Below are 21,161 nucleotides of genomic sequence, written 5' to 3' on the forward strand. Positions count from 1 at the left end.
GACTGCAGCATGCCAGGCTTCTCTGTCCTTTACTAATTCCGGGAGTTTGATCAAATTCATGTCCATTGAGTTGGTGATGCCATCCAACCATCGCATCCTCTGTTGCCCCCTTCTCCTCTTGCCCTCAGTCTTTCCCAGAATCAGGGTCTTTTCTGATGAGTTGGCTCTTCACATCAGTTGGCCTAAGTATTGGAACTTCAGCTTTAGCAACAGTCCTTTCAATGAATATTCAGGGTTGATTTCCTTTAGGATTGACTGGTTTGATCTTTTCACTGCTGTCCAAGGCAATCAAGATTGCCAGGAGAAATATCAATAACCTCAGATATGCAGATAACACCACCCTGATGCAGAAAGCAAAGAGGAACTAAAGAGCCTCTTGATGAGGATGAAAGAGGAGAGTGAAAAAGCTGGCTTAAAACTCAACATTCAAAAAATGAAGATCATGGCATCGGGTCCCATCACTTCATGGCAAATAGATATGGAATCAATGGAAACAGTGACAGGTTTCATTTTCTTGGGCTCCAAAATCACTGCAGATGGTGACTGCAGCCATGAAATTAAAAGATGCTTGCTCCTTGGAAGAAAAACTCTGACCAATCTAGACAGCATATTAAAAAGCAAAGACATTACTTTGCCAACAAAGGTCCGCATAGGGAAAGCTATGGTTTTTTCCAGTAGTCATGTATGGATGTGAAAGCTGGACCATAAAGCAAGCTGAGCACTGAAGAACTGTTGCTTTTGAACCGTGGTGTTGAAGACCCTTGAGAGTCCCTTGGGTTTCAAGGAGATCAAACCAGTCAATCCTAAAGGAAATCAATCCTGAATATACATTGGAAGGACTGATGCTGAAGCTGAAGCTCCAATGCTTTGGCCACCTGATGTGAAAAACTGACTCATTGGAAAAGACCCTGATGATGGGGAAGATTGAAGGTAGGAGGAGAAGGGGACCACAGAGAATGAGATAGTTAGATGGCATCACCAACTCAATAGGCATGAGTTTGAGCAAGCTTAGGGAGTTGGTGATGGACAGGGAAGCCTGGTCTGCTGCAGTCCATGGGATTGCAGGGTTGGATATGACTGAGTGACTAAACTGAACTGAAGGGATTCTAAGTCTTCTCCAGCACCACAATTCAAAAGCATCAATTCTTTGGCACTCAGCCTTCTTTATGGTCCAGTTCAGTTCAGTCGCTCAGTCGTGTCCGACTCTTTGCAACCCCATGAACTGCAGCACACCAGGCCTCCCTGTCCGTCACCAACTCCCAGAGTCTACCCAAACCCATGTCCAGTGAGTTGGTGATGCCATCCAACCATTTCATCCTCTGTCATCCCCTTCTCCTTCTGCCCTCAATCTTTCCCAGCATCAGGGTCTTTTCAAATGAGTCAGCTCTTCACATTAGGTGGCCAAAGTATTGGAGTTTCAGCTTCAACATCAGTCCTTCCAATGAACATCCAGGACTGATCTCCTTTAGGATGGACTGGTTGGATCTCCTTGCAGTCAAAGGGACTCTCAAGAGTCTTCTCCAACACCACAGCTCAAAAGCGTCAATTCTTTGGCACTCAGCTTTCTCTATAGTCCAACTCTCACACCCATACATGACTACTGGAAAAACCATAGCTTTGACTAGATGGACCTTTGTTGGCAAAGTAATGTCTCTACTTTTTAATATGCTGTCTAGGTTGGTCATAACTTTTCTTCCAAGGAGCAAGCATCTTTGAATTTTATGGCTTCAGTCACCATCTGCAGTGATTTTGGAGCCCCCCCAAAATAAAGTCTGACACTGTTTCCACTGTTTCCCCATCTATTTCCCATGAAGTGATGGGACCAGATGCCATGATCTTAGTTTTCTGAATGTTGAGTTTTAAGCCTACTTTTTCACTCTCCTCTTTCCCTTTCATCAAGAGGCTCTTTAGTTCTTCTTTGCTTTCTGCCATAAGGGTGGTATCATCTGCATATCTGAGGTTATTGATTTCTCCCAGCAATCTTGATTCCAGCTTGTGCTTCATCCAGCCCAGCATTTCTCATGATATATTCTGCATATAAGTTAAATAAGCAAGGTGACAATATACAGCTTTGACATAGTCCTTCCCTGATTTGGAACCAGTCTGTTGTTCCGTGTCCAGTTCTAACTGTTGCTTCTTGACCTGCATATAGATTTCTCAGGAGGCAGGTCAGGTGGTCTAGTATTCCCATCTCTTGAAGAATTTTCCACCATTTGTTGAGATCCACACAGTCAAAGGCTTTAACATAGTCAATAAAGCAGAAGTAGATGTTTTTCTGGAAGTCTCTTGCTTTTTCGATGAGCCAATGGATGTTGGCAATTTGATCTCTGGTTCCTCTGCCTTCTCTAAATCCAGCTTGAACATCTGGAAGTTCATGGTTCATGTCCTGTTGAAGCCTGGCTTGGAGAATTTTGAGCATTACCTTGCTAGCGTGTGAATGAGTGCAATCTGTGGTAGTTTGAGCAGTCTTTGACATTGCCTTTCTTTGGGATTGGGATGAAAACTCACCTTTTCTGGTCCTGTGGCCACTGCTGAGTTTTCCAGATTTGTTGGCATATTGAGTGCAGCACTTTCACAGCATCATCTGTTAGGATTTGAAATAGCTCAGCTGGAATTCCATCACCTCCACTAGCTGTGTTCATAGTGATGCTTCCTAAGGCCCACTTGATTTTGCATTCTAGGATGTCTGGCTCTAGGTGAGTGATCACACCATTGTGGTTATCTGGGTCATGAAGATCTTTTTTGTACAGTTCTTCTGTGTATTCTTGCCACCTCTTCTTAATATCTTCTGCTTCTCTTAGGTCCCAGCATTTCTGTCCTTTATTGAGTCCATCTTTGCATGAAATGTTCTCTTGGTATCTCTAATTTTCTTGAAGAGATCTCTAGTCTTTCCCATTCTGTTTTTTTCCTCTATTTCTTTGTACTGATCACTAAGGAAGGCTTTCTTATCTCTCCTTGCTATTCTTTGGAACTCTGCATTCAAATGGGTATATCATTCCTTTTCTCCTTTGCCTTTCACTTCTCTTCTTTTCTCAGCTATTTGTAAGGACTCCTCAGACAACCATTTTGCCTTTTTGCATTTCGTCTTTTTGGGGATGGTCTTGATCACGGCCTCCTGTACAATGTCACAAACTTCTGTCCATAGTTCATCAGGCACTCTATCAGATCTAATCCCTTGAATCTATTTGTCACTTCCACTGTATAATTGTAAGGGATTTGATTTAGGTCATACCTGAATGGTCTTTCAGTGTCCTATCTTTTTGCCTTTTCATACTGTTCATGGGGTTCTCAAGGCAAGAATACTGAAGTGGTTTGCCATTCCCTTCTCCAGTGGACCACATTCTGTCAGACTTCTCCACCATGACCTTTCCGTCTTGGTTGGCCCCATAAGGCATGGCTTAGTTTCATTGAGTTAGACAAGGCTGTGGTCATGTAATCAGATTGGCTACTAGTCCGTGACTGTAGTTTCAGTTTGTCTGCCCCCAATCAGTGGAAATAGTGGCTGACTTTATTTTTCTGGGCTCCAAAATCACTGCAGATGGTGATTGCAGACATGAAATTAAAAGATGCTTACTCCTTGGAAGGAAAGTTATGACAACCTAGACAGCATATTAAAAAGCAGATACATTACTTTGCCAATAAAGGTCTATCTAGTCAAGGCTATGGTTTTTCCTGTAGTCATGTATGAGTGTGAGAGTTGGACTATGAAGAAAGCTGAGTGCCAAAGAACCGATGCTTTTGAACTGTGGTGTTGGAGAAGACTCTTGAGAGTCCCTTTGACTGCAAGGAGATCCAACCAGTCCATCCTAAAGGAGATCAGTCCTGAGTCTTCATCGGAAGGACTGATGCTGAAGCTGAAACTCCAATACTTTGGCCACGTGATGTGAAGAGCTGACTCACTGGAAAAGACCCTGATGCTGGGAAAGATTGAGGGCAGGAGGAGAAGGGGACGACAGAGGATGAAATGGTTGGATGGCATCATCGACTCAATGAACATGGGTTTGGGTGGACTCTGGGAGTTGGTGATGGACAGGGAGGCCTGGTGTGCTGCAGTTCATGGGGTCGCAAAGAGTCGGGCATGACTGAGCGACTAAACTGAACTGAACTGAATGGTCTAGTGGTTTTCCCTACTTTCTTCAATTTAAGTCTGAATTTTGCAATAAGGAGTTCATGATCTGAGCCACAGTCAGCTCCCGATCTTGTTTTTCCTGACTATATTCTTCATCTTTGGCTGCAAAGAATATAATCAATCTGATTTCAGTATTGACCATCTGGTGATGTTCGTGGGTAGTCTTCTCCTGTGTTGTTGGAAGAGGGTGTTTGCTATGACCAGTGCATTCTCTTGGCAACAGTCTGTTAGCCTCTGACCTGCTTTGTTTTGTAATCCAAGGCCTAATTTGCCTGTTAATCCAGGTATCCTTGACTGCCTACTTTTGCATTCCAGTCCCCTATAATGAAAAGGACACCTTTTTAGGGTGTTAGTTCTAGAAGGTCTTGTAGGTCTTCATAGAATGGTTCAACTTCAGCTTCTTCAGCATTCCTGGTTGGGGCATAGACTGGGATTACTATGATATTGAATGGTTTGCCTTCGAAACAGATCATTCTGTTGTTTAAAATTAAAATTACAATGTAAAATTAAAATGACAATGAGGTACCACTTCATACCCACTAGAATAGTTACAATAAATAAAACAGGCAGGTACTTCCCTGGTGGTCCAGTGGTTAAGACTCTGCGCCTCCAATGCAGAGGGCCCAGGTTTGATCCGTGGTCAGGGAACTAGATCCCATAGCTAAGAGGTCACGTGCTGAAACTAAAAATCCCACATCTGCAACAAAGATCCTGTGGGCCACAACTAAGACCCAGTACAGCCAAATAAATAAATACTTAGGAAAAAAAAGACAGGCAATGACAAATGTTCACCAAGATGAAGGGAAACTAGAACCAGCCTGTATTGCTAATGGGAATGTGAAATAGCACAGTCCTTTGGAAAACAATGTGGTAGTTTCTCAAAAAGTTAAGCAAAGCCCATTGATTCTACTTCTAAGCAATTACTCAAGAGAAATGAAAATACAAATCCACAAATGTGGATGTTCATAGCAGCATTATTCATAAAAGCCCCAAACCGAAAATAACTTCAATGTCCATGAACTAGTGAGTAGACAGACAAAATGTGTTGTAGCCATACAACAAAATGCTATTTAGCAATAAAAAGTAATGAACTATTGGTACATGCTACGTTATGTGTGAAGTGTAAAAACCTTATGCTAGGTGAAAGTCCATTAGTCCCAGAAAAGGCAAACTTATAGAGACAGAAAGTAGACTAGTGTTTGCCTGGGGCTGGATTTAGGAACAGGGATTAACTATAAATGGGCATAAGCAGGGATGAAAATGTGCTAAAGCTCATTTATGTTGAGGTTGCACCACTCTGGAAAATCATTGTAAGCGTTAAATGTGTAATTTTTATGATATGCAAAATGAATAAATACATGGATGAATAAATGAATGATTGCCTATAGAATACACTCCCTTGCAATGGTAGTATATAAGGAATTTTACACATTTTTGAATTTCTGTTTAGTGTATTCATGAGGGGATATATACTAAGGAATTTAGTGACTGGCTCCATAAAAATCTATCATCTGAGCCAAACTCTATTCCATCATGAACTTTGAGAGATTTGTTGGACCAACGTGGCAATAAAGGAGGAAGTCAGTTCTTGGAATAGTTGTAGACGATACCAATGTGGATGCTTAGGAGAGTGGCCCATTGACCAAGAATTTTTTTAGGGAGAATGTTTATTGTGGTTGGCACAAGTATGGTCTACTAAATTGAGGGTTAGAGACCACAGCCAGGAGAAAGAAAAAGGGCTGTATCATATGACTAATCAAAAAAAGAACATGAAGCACATTACCAAAAATACCAACACAATGACCACAATCATATAGCCTTCATCAACTTCCCTAATTCTTTAAAAATAATTTTGATTACCTGTTTGTGTCTTGAATCTGTCTCCATAGACGTCTCCTTCTTTGGGGCTAGAATTTTTCTGGAAATTTCAAATTCCAAGGCTCTGACAGGGTAAATCATTCAAGTGCTAGTTTATGGTGGTGACATCAGATTCATGAGTCTATTTTCCAGTCAGTCAATTACGGTAGGATCTTTAGAAAAACAAGAGGAGAGAAGAGAAACCCTTGTTAGCAGGAACCAAGATTTGGTCAATCTATTAATTTCTAATATCAGAATAAAAGAGAGAAGAATGTTCACTGGGGTGTAATTTCAAGTTGGTGCAAAACTAATTGCATTTTTTGCATTGGAAATGATGTTAGACAAAATGCAAATTTAAGCAATTTTTTTATTCGAGTTCAAAACAGGTCATAAAGCAGCAGAGAGAACTCACAACATCAACAACACATTTGGCCCAGGAATGGCTAATGAACATACAGTGCAGTGGTGGTTCAAGAAGTTTTGCAAAGGAGATGAGAGCCTTGAAGATGAGTACAGTCGCTGGCCACCTGAAGTTGACAACAACCAACTGAGAGCATCATCAAAGCTGATCCTCTCACAATGACATGAGAAGTTGCTGAAGAACTCAACATCGACCATTCTACAGTCATCTGGCATTTGAAGCAAATTGGAAAGATGAAAAAGCTCAATAAGTGGGTGCCTCATGAGCTGACCGCAAATCAAAAAATCATTGTTTTGAAGTGTCATCTTCTCTTATTCTATGCAACAACAATGAACCATTTCTCAATTGGATTGTGACATGCGAAGCAAAGTGGATTTTATATGACAACCGGAGATGACCAACTCAGTGGCTGGACTGAGAAGTTCCAAACATGGTTACTGTTTGGTGGTCGGCTGCCGCCTGTCTGATCCACTACCGTTTTCTGAATCCTGGCAAAATCATGACATCTGAGAAGTATGCTTAGCAAATTGCTAAGAGGCATTGAAAACTGCAGCACCTGCAGCCAGCACTGTTCAACAGAAAGGACCCAATTCTAGTCCAGGACAATGCCCAACCACACATCGTACAACCATGCTTCAAAAGTTGAACGAACTGGGCTATGAAGTTTTGCCTCGTCCGCCATTTTCACCTGACCTCTCGCCGACGAACCACCACTTCTTCAAGCATCTTGACAACTTTTGCAGGGAAAATGCTTCCACAACCAGCAGAAGGCAGAAAATGCTTCTAGGAGTTCACTGAATCCTGAAGCACAAATTTTATGCTACAGGAATAAACAAGCTTATTTCTCACTGGCAAAAATATGTTGATTGTGATCACTCCTGTTTTGATTAATAAAGGTGTGTTTAGGCATAGTTACAATGATTTAAACTGCAATTTCTTTTGCACCAACAGAGCATGAACCTACTGCTGACTGCTGTATTCCATGAGGTCTCAGTTGATGGCTGTTTTGAGGAGAACATATTATTAGTACCTGGAGAGGGAGAGGTGGACAAGGAGAGTCTGTCTTCTCAGCCAATTTAACCAACCTGTTTTTCATAATTCCATTTGTCCTCTCTATTTGCCTCAGCTCTGTAAATGATGGGCAGTGGATGTATTTAGAAATCTTGAGGACCTTACAGGCCATTTTGAAAGTTGTACATAAAAATTCCTATCAATAATAGAATATTATCTTAAAATAAAGAATAAAATCATCCTGAAAATAGATTTGTTGACATTCATCATGCAAACCCTTACTTATGAAAATGAGTGTGCTTTTTACTCTTCTGGGAAAGTCCGCAATCACTAAACATTCACAGTCATAATCCATTACCTCGTATAAAAATCCTCTAGAAAGGATGAGTTCTTTTCTTTGCTCTAACATCTTTCTCCACAACGTGAACACGATGTACAGGGAAGCTCTCATAATACTGATAAGCTGGATTTTAAAACATGGAGCATACCAATTATACCTATTTTTAGCATCCCTCCTTGTCTCCCTTGTCTCCTTCTTTACTTATGAGTGCTGTGCCAAGAGGGAGCAAATTTTTTATGTATTCTAGCAGCTGTCTGGTAAGTTCCAAGATGATTTTGGTATAAAATATGTCTTGATAGGTTTATTATTCTGAATTTAGGACCTGATCTTGGAGAAGGGAAACAAGCAAACAAAAAAAGTGTTGTCAGGAAATAGCCCCACTTTTGGCTGTATTATTAATATGACAACCATATTTTGTAACAACCTGTCACTAAGAGTTTAACTTCTCTAGAAATGAGGGATCCTACTGTTTTATGTTATATCATGACCTAAGAGCATGATGCAAGTTAGTATAAGGCCCTCAAAATTAACATGTTTTTTGAAAAGTGAAAGTTCAAATTCAGGGACTTCCCTGGTGGTCCAGTGGTTAAGAATCCACCTTCCAACACAGTGGACCCGGTTCAAGCCCTGGTTGTGGAACCAAGATTTCACGTGCAGTGGGGCAACTAAATCGCATTCTGGAGCTACTGAGCCCATGTGCTCTAGAGCCCACGCACTGCAACTAAGACCCAACACAGCCAAATAAATATAAAATATATATATATATATATTTAAGTAAGTTCAAATTTAGGTTGGTAAGGACAACTTTGCTATATGTGCAAAACATATAGGAAAAACATTATTCATTTTAACAGTAGACTGTATACTCAAAGACCATTTTACTTACAAGTGACCAATATTATTTAAAGCTTTCTGCTTCTTTAAATAGAAGGAATCTGAAGAAGAACTTCTGGAATGACAGAGTCAGAACATCTGAAAATCCACTCCTCCATAAAAGTAGTAACACTGGAAAAACTTGTCAAAACCAACTTTTCCAGAACTCTGGAAATTAATCAAAGCTTTCAAAAATCTAAGGAGAATTTATTCAAGAAAAATGGCCAAATATCACTAGCAACAGTGAACTTTGTGGCATTTTTATTTGCTTTTTCCCATCCTCCTCTCCGCAACGCCACAGTAGTATCCAAAATCGGCAGTCTCACATCTCGAGTAACTACAAAAACCAGTGACCTAGCAGCCACTAGAGGGGGCAGAGTGGGTGTGAAACTCCCCAAAATGCTCTGTTACAAGAGAACTGTCGCTGCTTGATCTGTCTAGAAGCTCTGTGAAGAGCTCCATTCACAGGGCTTGTCTGACTCAGAGCCCACGCAGTGAGAAACCCCATCCCCAGGTGTTTGTCTAAAAAATCCACAGCTAATTATTTGACATCGCAGCTTCCTACCAGTTGTGGCAAACAAGAGGCATGATTTAAAAAAAAAAAACTTAAAAGTAATATTAGGGAATGAGAAACCAAGAGAGAGCTTTGAAAAGTTCTGACATCTACCTGGGAATCCTAAAATTTATGTGCATTTGCAGAACTGATATGTCCAGGAAATACCTGAGAAGGCACCAGTCCCTTAACTCTGGTGACCTTGAGGGCTTGCTCATGCAGGTAGTGATGAATAAGGCAGAGTAAACTGCTAGAGCATTTGAAGCTTGCCTGAACCAACATACAGAATCCCTTAGCAAACAGTAGGAGACATTTCTTCAAGGCATTTAAGGAAAGCTCTGTCCAGTCATTGGCTGACAACTGAGCTAACCAGGCAGAAACTTCAGTGACTACCATGTACCAGAACAGACTTTATAGAAGTAGTCCATGAAAATCAATAAACAAATAAACAGCACTAACAGCAAGCTCTGGTTGAAAAGATATGATTTCTGAAGTTGTCATGTATATTATCTAAAATATCCAGTTTTCAGCAAAAAATGTTGGACATACAAAGAAATAGGAAAGCACATCCCAAGCAAAGAGAAAAAAGTAGTCAATAAAAACTACCCCTGAGGAAGCCCAGATGTTGGACTTATTAGACAAAGATAAGGTATTAAGATATAATACCTTTAAATCAGGTATTATAAATAAGAACTAGAGGAAATTGGGTCTAAGGAATTCAAGGAAAATATGAAAATGACATCTCACCAAATACAGAATAGCCATGAGATATAAATTATTTAAAAAGGAAATAGAAAATTCTGGAGCAGAACAGTACAATAATCGAAATCAAAAATTTACTAGAACTTCCTCAACTTGATAAAGAATATCTACAAAAAGCCCTAGAGCTAACATGTCATAGTGAGAAACTTGAGGCTTTCCCAAGAAGGATGTCTCTCCTCACCACTCCTTTTCAATAGGATACTGGAAGTTCTAACCAACGCTTAGGATGAGAAAAGAAATTAAAGCTATACAAGTTGGGGAGGGAGAAAAAGTGTCTTTGCTAGTAGATGACATGTTCGCCTATGTAGAAAATCCGCAAGAACTGACCAAAAAACTCCTGGAGCTAATAAGTGATTATAACAAGTTTGGAGGACATAAGGTCAATAAGCAAAAGTCAATCTAGCCTTCCCACATACTAGCAATGAACAGTTCGGGTTCAACTTTTGTGACCCCATTGACTATACGGTCCATGGAATTCTCCAGGTCAGAATACTGGAGTGGGTAGCCTTTCCCTTCTCCAGGGGATCTTCCCAACCCAGGGATCGAACCCAGGTCTCCCACAGTACAGGTAGATTCTTTACCAGCTAAGCCACGAAGGAAGCCCAATGAACAGTTATAATTCAAAATTTAAAAAATATATTTATTGTAAAGTAATTAGCCTCCAACTAATACAAATAAATGATAAAATATATATATATATATATATATATATATATATATATATATATATATATTATGTTATGGGACTTCCCCAGTGGTCCAGTGGTTAAGAATCTGCCTGCCAGGGGACACAAGTTTGATCCCTGGTCTGGAAAATCTCACAGGCCACAGAGCAATTAAGCCCTGGCACTACAACTATTGAAACCCTCAGGCCTATAGCATGTGCTCTGAAACAAAAGATATCACTGCAATGAGAAGCGTGCACATGGCAACTAGAAAGTAGCTCCTACTCTTCACAACTAGAGAAAGCCCACAGGCAGCAATGAAGACACAACACAGCCAAAAATAAAATAAATAAATAAAAATTTTTAAAAGATCAAAACTTATTGGATACAGCTAAAGAATTGTTTAGAAGGAAATCTAGTGCTATAAAAGCCTATATTTAAAAAAAAAAAGATTTTAAATCAGTAACCTAACCTATTACCTTAAAAAAATAAAAACAGACTAAATAAAATAAAACAAAATAAACTCAAAGCCATCAGAACAAAAAAATAACGAGTGAAGCAAAAATAAATGGAACAGAGGGTACAAAAACAACAGAGAAAATGAGGAAAACCAAAAATTGGTTCTCTGAAAAAGTCAACAAAATTGATATGTCTTTAGCTACATTGATTTCAAGAAAAAAAGAGAGAAGAATCAAATTATTAAAATCAGGAATAAAAGAGGGGATATTACTATTATTCTCACAGAAATAAAAAGCATTGTAACAGAATATTATGAACAACTGTAAGTCAATAGATAACAACACAAATGAAATGGACAAATTCCTAGAAAAGCACAAACTATCAAAGATGACACACAAATAAGTAAAACATTTAAATATACCCATAACGAATAAAGGGGCTTCCCTGGTGGCTCAGGCAGTAAAGAATCTGCCTGCAATGCAGGAGACCTGGGTTCAGTCCCTGGGCAGGAAAGATCCCCTGGAGGAGGAAATGGCAACTCAGTCCAGTATTCTTGCTTAGAGAATCCTATGGACAGAGGAGCCTGTCAGGCTATGGTTCATATGGTCGCAAAGAGTTGGACACAACTGAAGTGACTTAACAGGCATAAAAAGTAAAGAGACTGAATTCGTTTTTTAAAAATCAGTTAGTTAATTAATTTTGACCATGCCTCGGCATGTGGGATTTCAGTATTCTGATCAGAACCTGCACCCCCTGCCATGGAAGCTCAGAATCTTAACCACTGGACCACCAGGAAAGTCCCTGAATTAGTAATTTTAAAACTTCCTCAAAGAAAAGTTCAGACCCAGATGGCCTCAGTGATGCATTCTACCAAATGTTTGAAGCATAATGAATACCAATTCTTTGCAAATTCTTAAAAAAAAAAAAAAGGAGAGAACACCCCCCCAACTCATTCTATGAGACCAGTATTACCCTGGTATAAAATTAAACAAAATAAAGAAAAGAAAACTACAGGCCAATATCTTTTATGAATAAAGATGTGAATCTTCTCAACAAAACATCAAAGAATTCAGCAGCATATAGAAAAGGATTATACACCATTACAAACTGGGAGAATCTAAAGAATGTAACTTGGTTTAGCATCTCAAAATCAATTGGTTTAATACACCATATTACTAGAATAAAATACAAACCACATGATCATCTCAGTGGACGCAGGAACACCATTTGACAAAATCCTTTAATTAAAAAAACAAAATAAAACACTGAACCAACTAGGAATAGAAGTGATTTTCCCCAATGTGATAAAGGACTTCTATGAAAAACCCACAGCTAACATCCTGTTCTAAGCCAAAGGGCTTTACCCCTAACGTCAGCAATAAGACAATTATAACTCACATCTTGTCTATTCAATGCTGTATAAAGGTTGTAGCTAGGGCTATTAGTGAAGAAAAAGAGATAAGAAACACACAAATTGGAAAGCAAGAAGTAAAACTATTTTTATTCACAGATAACATGACATTCTGTATAGAAAATCCTAAGGAATCCTCAAACACATGATTATTAACAAGTGAGTTCAGCAAATTTGAGGAGACTCACACTTCCTGATTTTAAAACTTACTACAAACAATAAGACAATGCAGGAGTAGCAGAAGGATAGATAGATAGATAGGATAGAACCTAGAGCCCAGATTTTTGACAACAGTGCCAAGACAATGCAATAGGGGAAAGAATAATCTTTTCAAGAGATGGTGCTGGGGCACAACTCAATATTCACATGCAGAAAAATTAGGTTGAAACCTTATTTTACACCACATACAAATTAACTCAAAAATGGATCAAAGACCTAAACATAAGAGCTATAACTATAAAACTCCATAAGAGAACTTAGAGAAAGAGCTTCAATAATTTCTTAGATATGATAGCAAAAGTAACCAAAAAAATAAAGATAAATTGGGTTACATCAAATTTAAAACTTCTGTGCAGCAAAAGACAAAAGAATAAAAAGGCAACATACAGAATACAGAATCGGAACATATGTCTGATAATAAGTTAGCCCAGAATATATATTGAGAACTTCTGTAATTTAACAGCAAAAGAAGTGTAAACTGATTTAAAAATGGGCAAATAACACAAATAGACATTTCTCCAAAGAAGATATACAAATGACCAACAAGCATATGAAAAAATGTTCCACATTACTAATCATTAGAGAAATGCAAATTAAAACCACAGTTACATATCACCTCATACCCACTAGGGTGGCTACTATTAAAGAAACAAACAAGCAAACAGAAGATATTAATAAGTTTTGGCCAGAATGTGGAGAAATTGAAATTCTTGTACACTGTTGGTAGAAATATAAAATTGTGCATCCATTTTGGAAAACAGTATGATAGTTCTTCAAAATTAAAAATAGAGGGACTTCCCTAGTGATCCAGTGGCTAAGATGCCAAGCTCCCAAGGCAGGGGGCCTGGGTTTGACCCCTGATCAGAGAGCTAGATCTCACATGTCACAACTAAAAGTTTGCAGGCTGCGACTAAAAGACCCTGCATGCTACAATTTAAAAAATTAAAAATAGAATTACCAAACAATCCAGCTATTCCACTTCTGGTTATATATCCAAAAGAATCAAAAGCAGTGTCCCAAAGAGATACTTGTATACCTGTGTTCATAGTAGCATTCTTCAGGATACATTCCTGGTGGTCTAGTGGTTAAGACTCTGCACGTCCAACGCACAGGGTGCACATTCAATCCCTGGTAGGGAAACTATGATCCCACATGCCACGTGGCATGGCCAAAAAAAAAAAAGAAAATGTCATGGTAGCATTCTTTACAATAGCAAAATGTGGAAGCAGTTCAAATGTCCAAGGATGGATGAATGGATAAAATATTATCCATTGTAGTATACATACAATGGAATATTCAGTTCAGTTCAGTTGCTCAGTCGTGTCTGACTCTTTGCGACCCCATGAATCGCAGCACGCCAGGCCTCCCTGTCCATTACAAACTCCCAGAGTTTACTCAAACTCATGCCCATCGAGTCAGTGATGCCATCCAGCCATCTCATCCTCTGTCGTCCCCTTCAGCTATAAAAAGGAATGAAATTCTGACATGTGGATGAACCTTGAGGACATTATGCTAAGTGAAATAAGACAGACACAAAAGGACAAATAATGTGTGACCCCAATTATATGAGGGAAAATCACTGCAGATGGTGACTGCAGCCATGAAAGTAAAAGACACTTGCTCCTTGGAAGAAAAGTTGTGGCAAACCTAGAGAACATATTAAAAAGCAGAGACATTACTTTGCTGACAAAGGTCCATCTAGTCAAAGCTATGGTTGTTCCAGTAGTCATGTATGGATGTGAGAGTTGGACGATAAAGCAAGCTGAGGGCTGAAGAATTGATGCTTTTGAACTGTGGTGTTGGAGAAGACTCTTCAGAGTCCCTTGAACTGCAAGGAGATCAAACCAGTCAATCCTAAAGGAAATCAATCCTGAATATTCATTGGAAAGACTGAGGCTGAGGTTGAAGCTCCAAAACTTTGGCCACCTGATGCAAAGAACTGAGTCATTGGAAAAGACCCTGATGCTGGGAAAGATTGAAGGCAGGAGGAGAAGGGGATGATGGAGGGCAAGATGTTTGGATGGCATCACCGACTCAATGGATATAAATATGAGCAAGCTACAGGAGTTGATGGACAGGGAAGGCTTGCATGCTGCAGCCATGGAATTGTAAGCAGTCGGACACGACTGAGCGAATGAACAACAGCAACAAAAAGAGTAGCCAAATTCATAGACATACAAAGTTGAATGGCCATTTCCAGGGACTGGAGAGAAGAGCAAATGGGGGACTGTTGACATAATGGAAACAGAGTTTCTGTTTTATAGAATGAAAATGGCCTAGAGATGTGTTGCACAACAATATGAATATACTTAACACCACTGAACTACAGGCTTAAAACAGTTAAGACAGGAAATTTTAAGTAGTCTATATTTTACCACATTTGTTTAAAAGGCTAAAAAATTGCTTAATTGTGTTTACAGAAATGGTAGATGTTAAGATATTATCATTTATCAAGAGTTGAGACAATTTTTCTCTGTGACCCTTGACTTCTATACCTCAACTTCTACCTGGTTTATCTGGCTGCTCATAAATTAATCTGATTTCTGCCATTCAAGCCTTCTCAAGCAACCTACATGTCCATCAACAGATGAATGAATAAAGAAGATGTGGTGTGCATACATATGTTTTTACACACACACATATGCACACACAGGGGCTTCCCTGGTAACTTGGTCAGTAAATAATCTGCCTGCAGTGCAGGAGGCCCAGGCTTGACCCTTGGGTTGGGGAGATCCCCTGGAGAAGGAAATGGCAACCCACTCCAGTATCCTTACCTGGAAAATCCCATGGACAGAGAAGCCTGGTGGGCTGCAGTCCATGGGCGCAGAGTTGGGCATGACTGAGCAACACTGAGGAACTGATGCACACACAATAAAATACTACTCAGCCATAAAAAAGAATGAACTATTGCCATTTGCAGCATATGAATGGATGTACAGATTGTCATACTAAGTAAAATAAGTCAGGTAGAAAAAGACAAATATCATATCACTTGTCTATGGAATCTAAAAAAAAATACATTACTGTGTGGTGTGGCTAACATAATAATAATACAAATCAACTTGTTTACAAAATAGAAACAGACTCACAGACATAGAAAACAAACTTATGGTTACCAAATGGGAAAGGGGATAGAGAAGAATAAATTAGGAGTATGGGAATAACAGTTACACACTTGTAATAACCTACAATGGAAAAGAATATGAAGATGTATATCTGAAGCTAACACAATATTATAAATCAACTATAGTTGAATTGGGCTTCTCTGGTGGCTCAGACAGTAAAGAATCTGCCTCCAGTGCAGGAGACCTGGGTTTGATCCCGAGGTCAGGAAGATCCCCTGGAGAAGGGCATGGCAACCCACTCCAGTATTCTCGCCTGAAGGATTCCATGGACAGAGGAGCCTGGGGGGGCTATAGTCTATTGGGTCTCAAAGAGTTGGACACGATTGAGTGAAAACACACACATACACACACACATAGTTAAAGAAAAAAAATTTAAGCCTACTCAGTATATGAGAGACTTTTCTACATATAATTCTTAACAGTTTTCTTGTGAGCAAACTGAAGCTGAGAAAGATTCAGTAATATTTCCTATAGCTGTGGGAGAGATGGAGCTATCACTGGGTTCCATCCTGGTCACAAAGCCTGTGTTCTTCCTCACTAGGTCCCATTTCCCTCAAGTCAGCACTTGGGGTCAAAAATTCAGAGCCCCTCTTGGAGATGAGCAATCATCTAGATTTTTTAAAATTTAAATTTAATTTTTATTTATTCTGGCTGTGCTGGGTCTTCATCACTGCTCAGACTCTTCTCTAGTTGTGGAGAGTGGGGGCTACTCTCTAGTTGCAGTGCATAGGCTTCTCATTGTGGTGGCTTCTTTTGTTGAGGGGCACAGGCCCTAGGGTGCGTGGGCCTCAGGAATTGCGGTTCCCAGGTTCTAGAGGGCAGACTCCAGTAGCTGTGGTGCCCGGGCTTAATTGCTCCGAGGCACGTGGGATCTTCCTGGATCAGGGATTGAAGCCGTGTCTCCTACATTGGCAGGCAGATCCTTTACCACTGAGCCACCAGGGAAGCCCACTCTAGATTCTGATGAATGTTGAATGTGGGGACCCTGGAATGACTAAGTTAACAAAAGGAGAGATGAGTGTAAACAAGAATGGTTCACTTGACAGCCTAAAGGAATCTTGGAGAGGGTGGGATCCAAAAAGAAGGAAGAGCAGGAGAAGAACTGAAAGAGGAAATTGTATCTATGCTTACCAGAGCTCTTAGTCAGTCTATTCTGCGCTGAGGACGGAGACCACAGAGGACAGCCTGGAGAAAGGCCAATCCAGCCAGAGCTGTGTGTGAAACTGGTAGCAAAGGAGGCTCAGGCAAGTTGCCCTAAGGAGGGAAGTGTGGCGGGCACTCAGGGGAGTTGGCAGGTTGGCACACAGGGGAGAGACATATCTCTCTTTAGAGAGAGGACTCTGGCTCCTGTGGGGAAGGCGACTTAAAGGGGAAGACACTGGAGGAGGGAAGACCTTACTCCAAACACAGAGCCAACGGAAGTGAATTCCAGAAAGAATTTTTGGAGAGTCCCTTACCCGGGCTTGGGGATCAACAACAGGGGGGATGGTGAGGGAGGGGGAGGTCTCCATTATCAATTCTTAGGTCCCTCGGTAACAGAATCTAAAGGAACAGATCTGCAGCAGATGGGTGAGGGGGTGGAAGGTGAGGGGCAGTCATGAACAGAGTAGGGGGCTGTTGCTTTTGCTGGGTGTCTCCCATGACTTTAAGTTCTTTTCTGGTTAGCAACTCCAATGTGGGGGACTTTTCTGCTGTCCCTTTGTGAGGCTGCCAGGGTTAATACCATGACAGGCGGCCTGGACCTAAGTTTTAGCTTCCCCCGAAATGGTAAGATTCCCTACCCCCATCAGGTAACCTGGAGCCAGCCAATCAATATGCGCCCAGTAAGAAACAAAGGGAGAGCTGAAAAGCCCAGGAACCGCCCAGGTTTGAAAAAAGCCTGCAAAAGTTTGTACCAATAAAATTGCTTTGCAAACATGTAACCAATCCGCTTAAGCCAGCTACTAACCGCTTATGCATACCTTATAAATTTGGGTAACCCCCTCTGCTCAGGGCTTTCTGACCCTGCACCACTGTGATGGTTGCGGCAGAAAGCCCTGGCTCGAGTCAGTAATAAACTTCCCTTTTTTTGAGAATTGCATTGTCTTGGAAGCCTTCTCTCTTCCCGCCCGGGGATTCCCGGGGATTCGGACATCGGGCAAAACACCTTGTCCTAGGATCCTGCATTTGTTCTTTTAAGGATAAAGGCAGGGATCTGGTTAATTTGCCCAGAAGTTGCTGAGGAGACCAGAGTCACGATGGAAGGACGTGATTTTCAGAAAATAGGGAAGGAAAAAGTCTGAGAGCACAAAGCTGTTTAGAAACAACCCCCCTCATCATTTCTGTATCACTTAACCATCACCATCCTGTGTGCTACCTCGCTTGATCCTCATGCTGAACTGGAGAACTCAGCAGAGCTAGGTCACTGCCATGCCAGGGTAACAGGGTTTCTAAGCTGGCATGGAAACCTGGGTGATCAAGGGAGTGAAGGCAGAGCACTTGCTGGACACAGGATGAGGGCTGTGTTCTCTTCTGGAGAGCAGAGCACGGACCCGAATTATTTAGTTACTTTTCTTGAGTCAGTCCAGAGAGAAGGTAGGGGCACAAGGAGTCTCCTCCAACTTGGGAAGATTCCCCCAGGGAACCTAACCCCAGATCCCCTTTGAGCCCCCCAGACCTACGGTGAGGGAGCTGCTGCCCTTGCCAATCTTCTCTACTCCAGCCTCAAGGAGCCTCAGGGCCCCAGCACAGAAGGAACAGGGTCTGACCCCATCCTACACTGTGGAGTTGGGGAGACTGAGGCAGGAGGCAAAGGGGGAACCCTGCAAGGGGCTCTCTCCCTTCAGACTTTGGTCTCCTCCACAGTTGCCTCTGCAGGAAGGGACAGACATGCCCTGGAAACTGACACCACTTCTGCTGTTTCTGGGCTGGATGACTTCTGCGTGCAGTGCCCGGGCCCGGACAGACCTGCTTAACGTCTGCATGGATGCCAAGCACCACAAGGCAGAACCCGGCCCTGAGGACAAGCTACACAACCAGGTGAGGATGGAGTGTGGCTCTGGGTTGAGAGGGGGCTTGTTCAGACAAGGAAGAGGAAGTCAGGGTGGTGGGGGAGGGGGGAGGAGGGTCAGCCCTTCCATTACACACACACATCCTGAGTTACTATTGTGGGAGAAGATGAAGGCAGGATGGGTGTGCAGTTGATGTGATTCTAGAGGTGGACTGCTCAGAATAGGATACCATGTTGGCAATAATGTGGAATAAACACTTATTGAGCACCTACCAGGTGTCATGTGTTTTCTGCGCACGATTTCATATTCCCAGAGGTCCTGTGATATGGGTAGATGATGTTCTCCTCCACTTGATACAAATGAGGAAACTGAGGCCCAGAGAAGCACATGGACACCCAGAGGATTTGGACAGGACTTGCCCCTGTGATGCGGTGGGGGTAGGATTGAGGTGGGCACTCCCAGGGGTTTAAAGGGTGAGAGACTTTGACATATATTACTGCATGCTGTAATGCAGTACACCTTTCCTCCTTTGCTCAAAAAGCCATCTTCCAATGAGGCTTAATACAACCAACCACCCTCTTTCAAATTTCAACAATCATTCCATATTTCTATTCCCTGCTGTTATTTTATCCATATAATTGATCAGATCCTGATTTTTTTCTCTTTTAGCTTCTTACTGTCTCCCTTGACCAGAACACATATTTCTGCCTGTTTTGTTCTCTTCTGTATTCCCAGCATCTCCAACAGTAACTGGCATAAAATAAGTACTCAGTAACTATTTTTTAGGGAATAAATAAATTACTTTGTATGAAGTGTCAAGCACTGTATAAATGATAGCTATTGTCTTCCCAAGACAGGGCTTCTCCCAGGCTTTCACTGCCCCCATCAGTCTTGTAACTGTGTCTCCCCCAAGACAGGAGTTTCTGGAGGCCAAGGACAGAAGGGTCCGAATAGTGAGCATTCTTTTTTTTTTTTTAAATAGTGAGCATTCTTAGGACAACCTGCCTGAGACAGGAGAGCAAGAAGAGACAAATGGGAAGAGGCTGGAGGTGGCAGAGTTGGTGGCCTGGAGGCAATTAGTCTCATGTCTTCCCCACCCAGTGCACCCCCTGGAAGAAGAACGCCTGCTGCTCTGCCAGAGTCAGTCAGGAGCTGCACAAGGACACCTCCTCCTTGTATAATTTTACCTGGGACCACTGTGGCAAGATGGAACCCGCCTGCCAGCGCCACTTCATTCAGGACAACTGTTTGTATGAGTGCTCACCCAATCTGGGGCCCTGGATCCAGGAGGTACTGAGGTCTCCCTCCTTCCACCCCAGCAGGCTGCCCCCAACTCAGTCATAGCTGTTCCTACCAACATCCCTGGCTGACTGAGCCTCTTTGCCCCTACCCTCTCCCCCAGGTGAACCAGAAGTGGCGCAAAGAACGGTTCCTGAATGTGCCCCTGTGCAAAGAGGACTGTCAGAGCTGGTGGGAAGACTGCCGCACCTCCTACACTTGCAAGAGCAACTGGCACAGGGGCTGGGACTGGACCTCAGGTGAGGGCTGGGGGCGGGGGGGGGGGGGGGGGGGGGGGGAGAAAGGGGGTCTGAGGATTGGGGTTGAGCAAGGATTCCTAGGGGCGGCCAGAGTTAAGCTTTGGGCCTAGGGACAGAATGTCCGTGCCCACCTTTTCTCCCCCTGCAGGATCTAATAAGTGTCCAAATGGGACCACCTGCCGCACATTTGAGACCTACTTCCCCACACCTGCAGCCTTGTGTGAGGGCCTCTGGAGTCACTCCTACAAGCTCAGCAACTACAGCCGGGGCAGCGGCCGCTGCATCCAGATGTGGTTCGACCCTGCCCTGGGCAACCCCAACGAGGAGGTTGCGAGATTCTATGCCTTGGCCTTGACTGCTGAGGCCAGGCCCCAGGGTATTAGACCTCTCTTGCTCTGCCTGGCCCTGATGCTGTCACTCTGGCTCCATGACTGAGTCCAGCCTGTCCCCAGGTTTGATGACCTGGGCTCAGTTCAGCTCCCACAAATGAGGGAGCCATCAGCATGCTTCCATTCATTATCCATCCCTTTGTCATCCAGTTCCTGCTCCAGGGTGGGGCTTGGGGTTTCTCTGACAGCCAGTTCTAATAAATAGACCAGCACATCTGAGTCTGATGAATTATTTTGGTTCTGAGTTTGTGTGCAGTAGAGGGCAGATTCCATAGTTTTTGGATTCCTTCAGATTAGAGAAACAAGACATGAGCTTGAATACCAGTTCTGCTACTCATTATGTGAAAATTAATCAGTTGCTTGACTTTTCTTAAACCAGTTTCCTTCTCAATAAAATGAAGATAATAATCTTTCCTTCT

At 42.0% G+C, this 21,161-nt stretch overlaps 1 protein-coding gene and 1 long non-coding RNA gene across 7 annotated transcripts in view; one reads left to right on the forward strand and one right to left on the reverse strand.

The window, feature by feature from the left end:
• Positions 1-17,092, reverse strand: part of LOC122450157 — a 33,492-nt gene extending 16,400 nt beyond the window's left edge. The window contains exons 1-2 of the long non-coding RNA XR_006272072.1: positions 16,957-17,092; positions 5,990-6,159 (exon numbers count right to left, since the gene is read on the reverse strand). This is a non-coding gene — a long non-coding RNA (uncharacterized LOC122450157). The remainder of the gene's footprint in view (positions 1-5,989; positions 6,160-16,956) is intronic.
• On the forward strand, positions 16,963-20,956 carry LOC122450155 (folate receptor beta-like). 6 transcript variants are annotated; one of them, XM_043482349.1, is made up of 5 exons: positions 16,963-17,069; positions 18,670-18,843; positions 19,917-20,105; positions 20,218-20,353; positions 20,502-20,956. In XM_043482349.1, exons 2-5 carry the CDS (start codon positions 18,694-18,696, stop codon positions 20,786-20,788), a joined length of 762 nt encoding a protein of 253 aa, XP_043338284.1. In that variant the 5' UTR covers positions 16,963-17,069; positions 18,670-18,693; the 3' UTR covers positions 20,789-20,956. The 6 variants fall into 6 exon arrangements, with proteins under 6 accessions (XP_043338284.1, XP_043338288.1, XP_043338286.1 ...); XM_043482353.1 differs by lacking the exon at positions 16,963-17,069 and adding an exon at positions 17,638-17,691; XM_043482351.1 differs by lacking the exon at positions 16,963-17,069 and adding an exon at positions 17,822-17,870.
• The last annotated feature ends 205 nt before the right edge of the window (positions 20,957-21,161 follow it).

The sequence above is a fragment of the Cervus canadensis genome, chromosome 11 (genome assembly GCF_019320065.1).
Source record: "Cervus canadensis isolate Bull #8, Minnesota chromosome 11, ASM1932006v1, whole genome shotgun sequence".
NCBI lineage: Eukaryota > Metazoa > Chordata > Mammalia > Artiodactyla > Cervidae > Cervus > Cervus canadensis.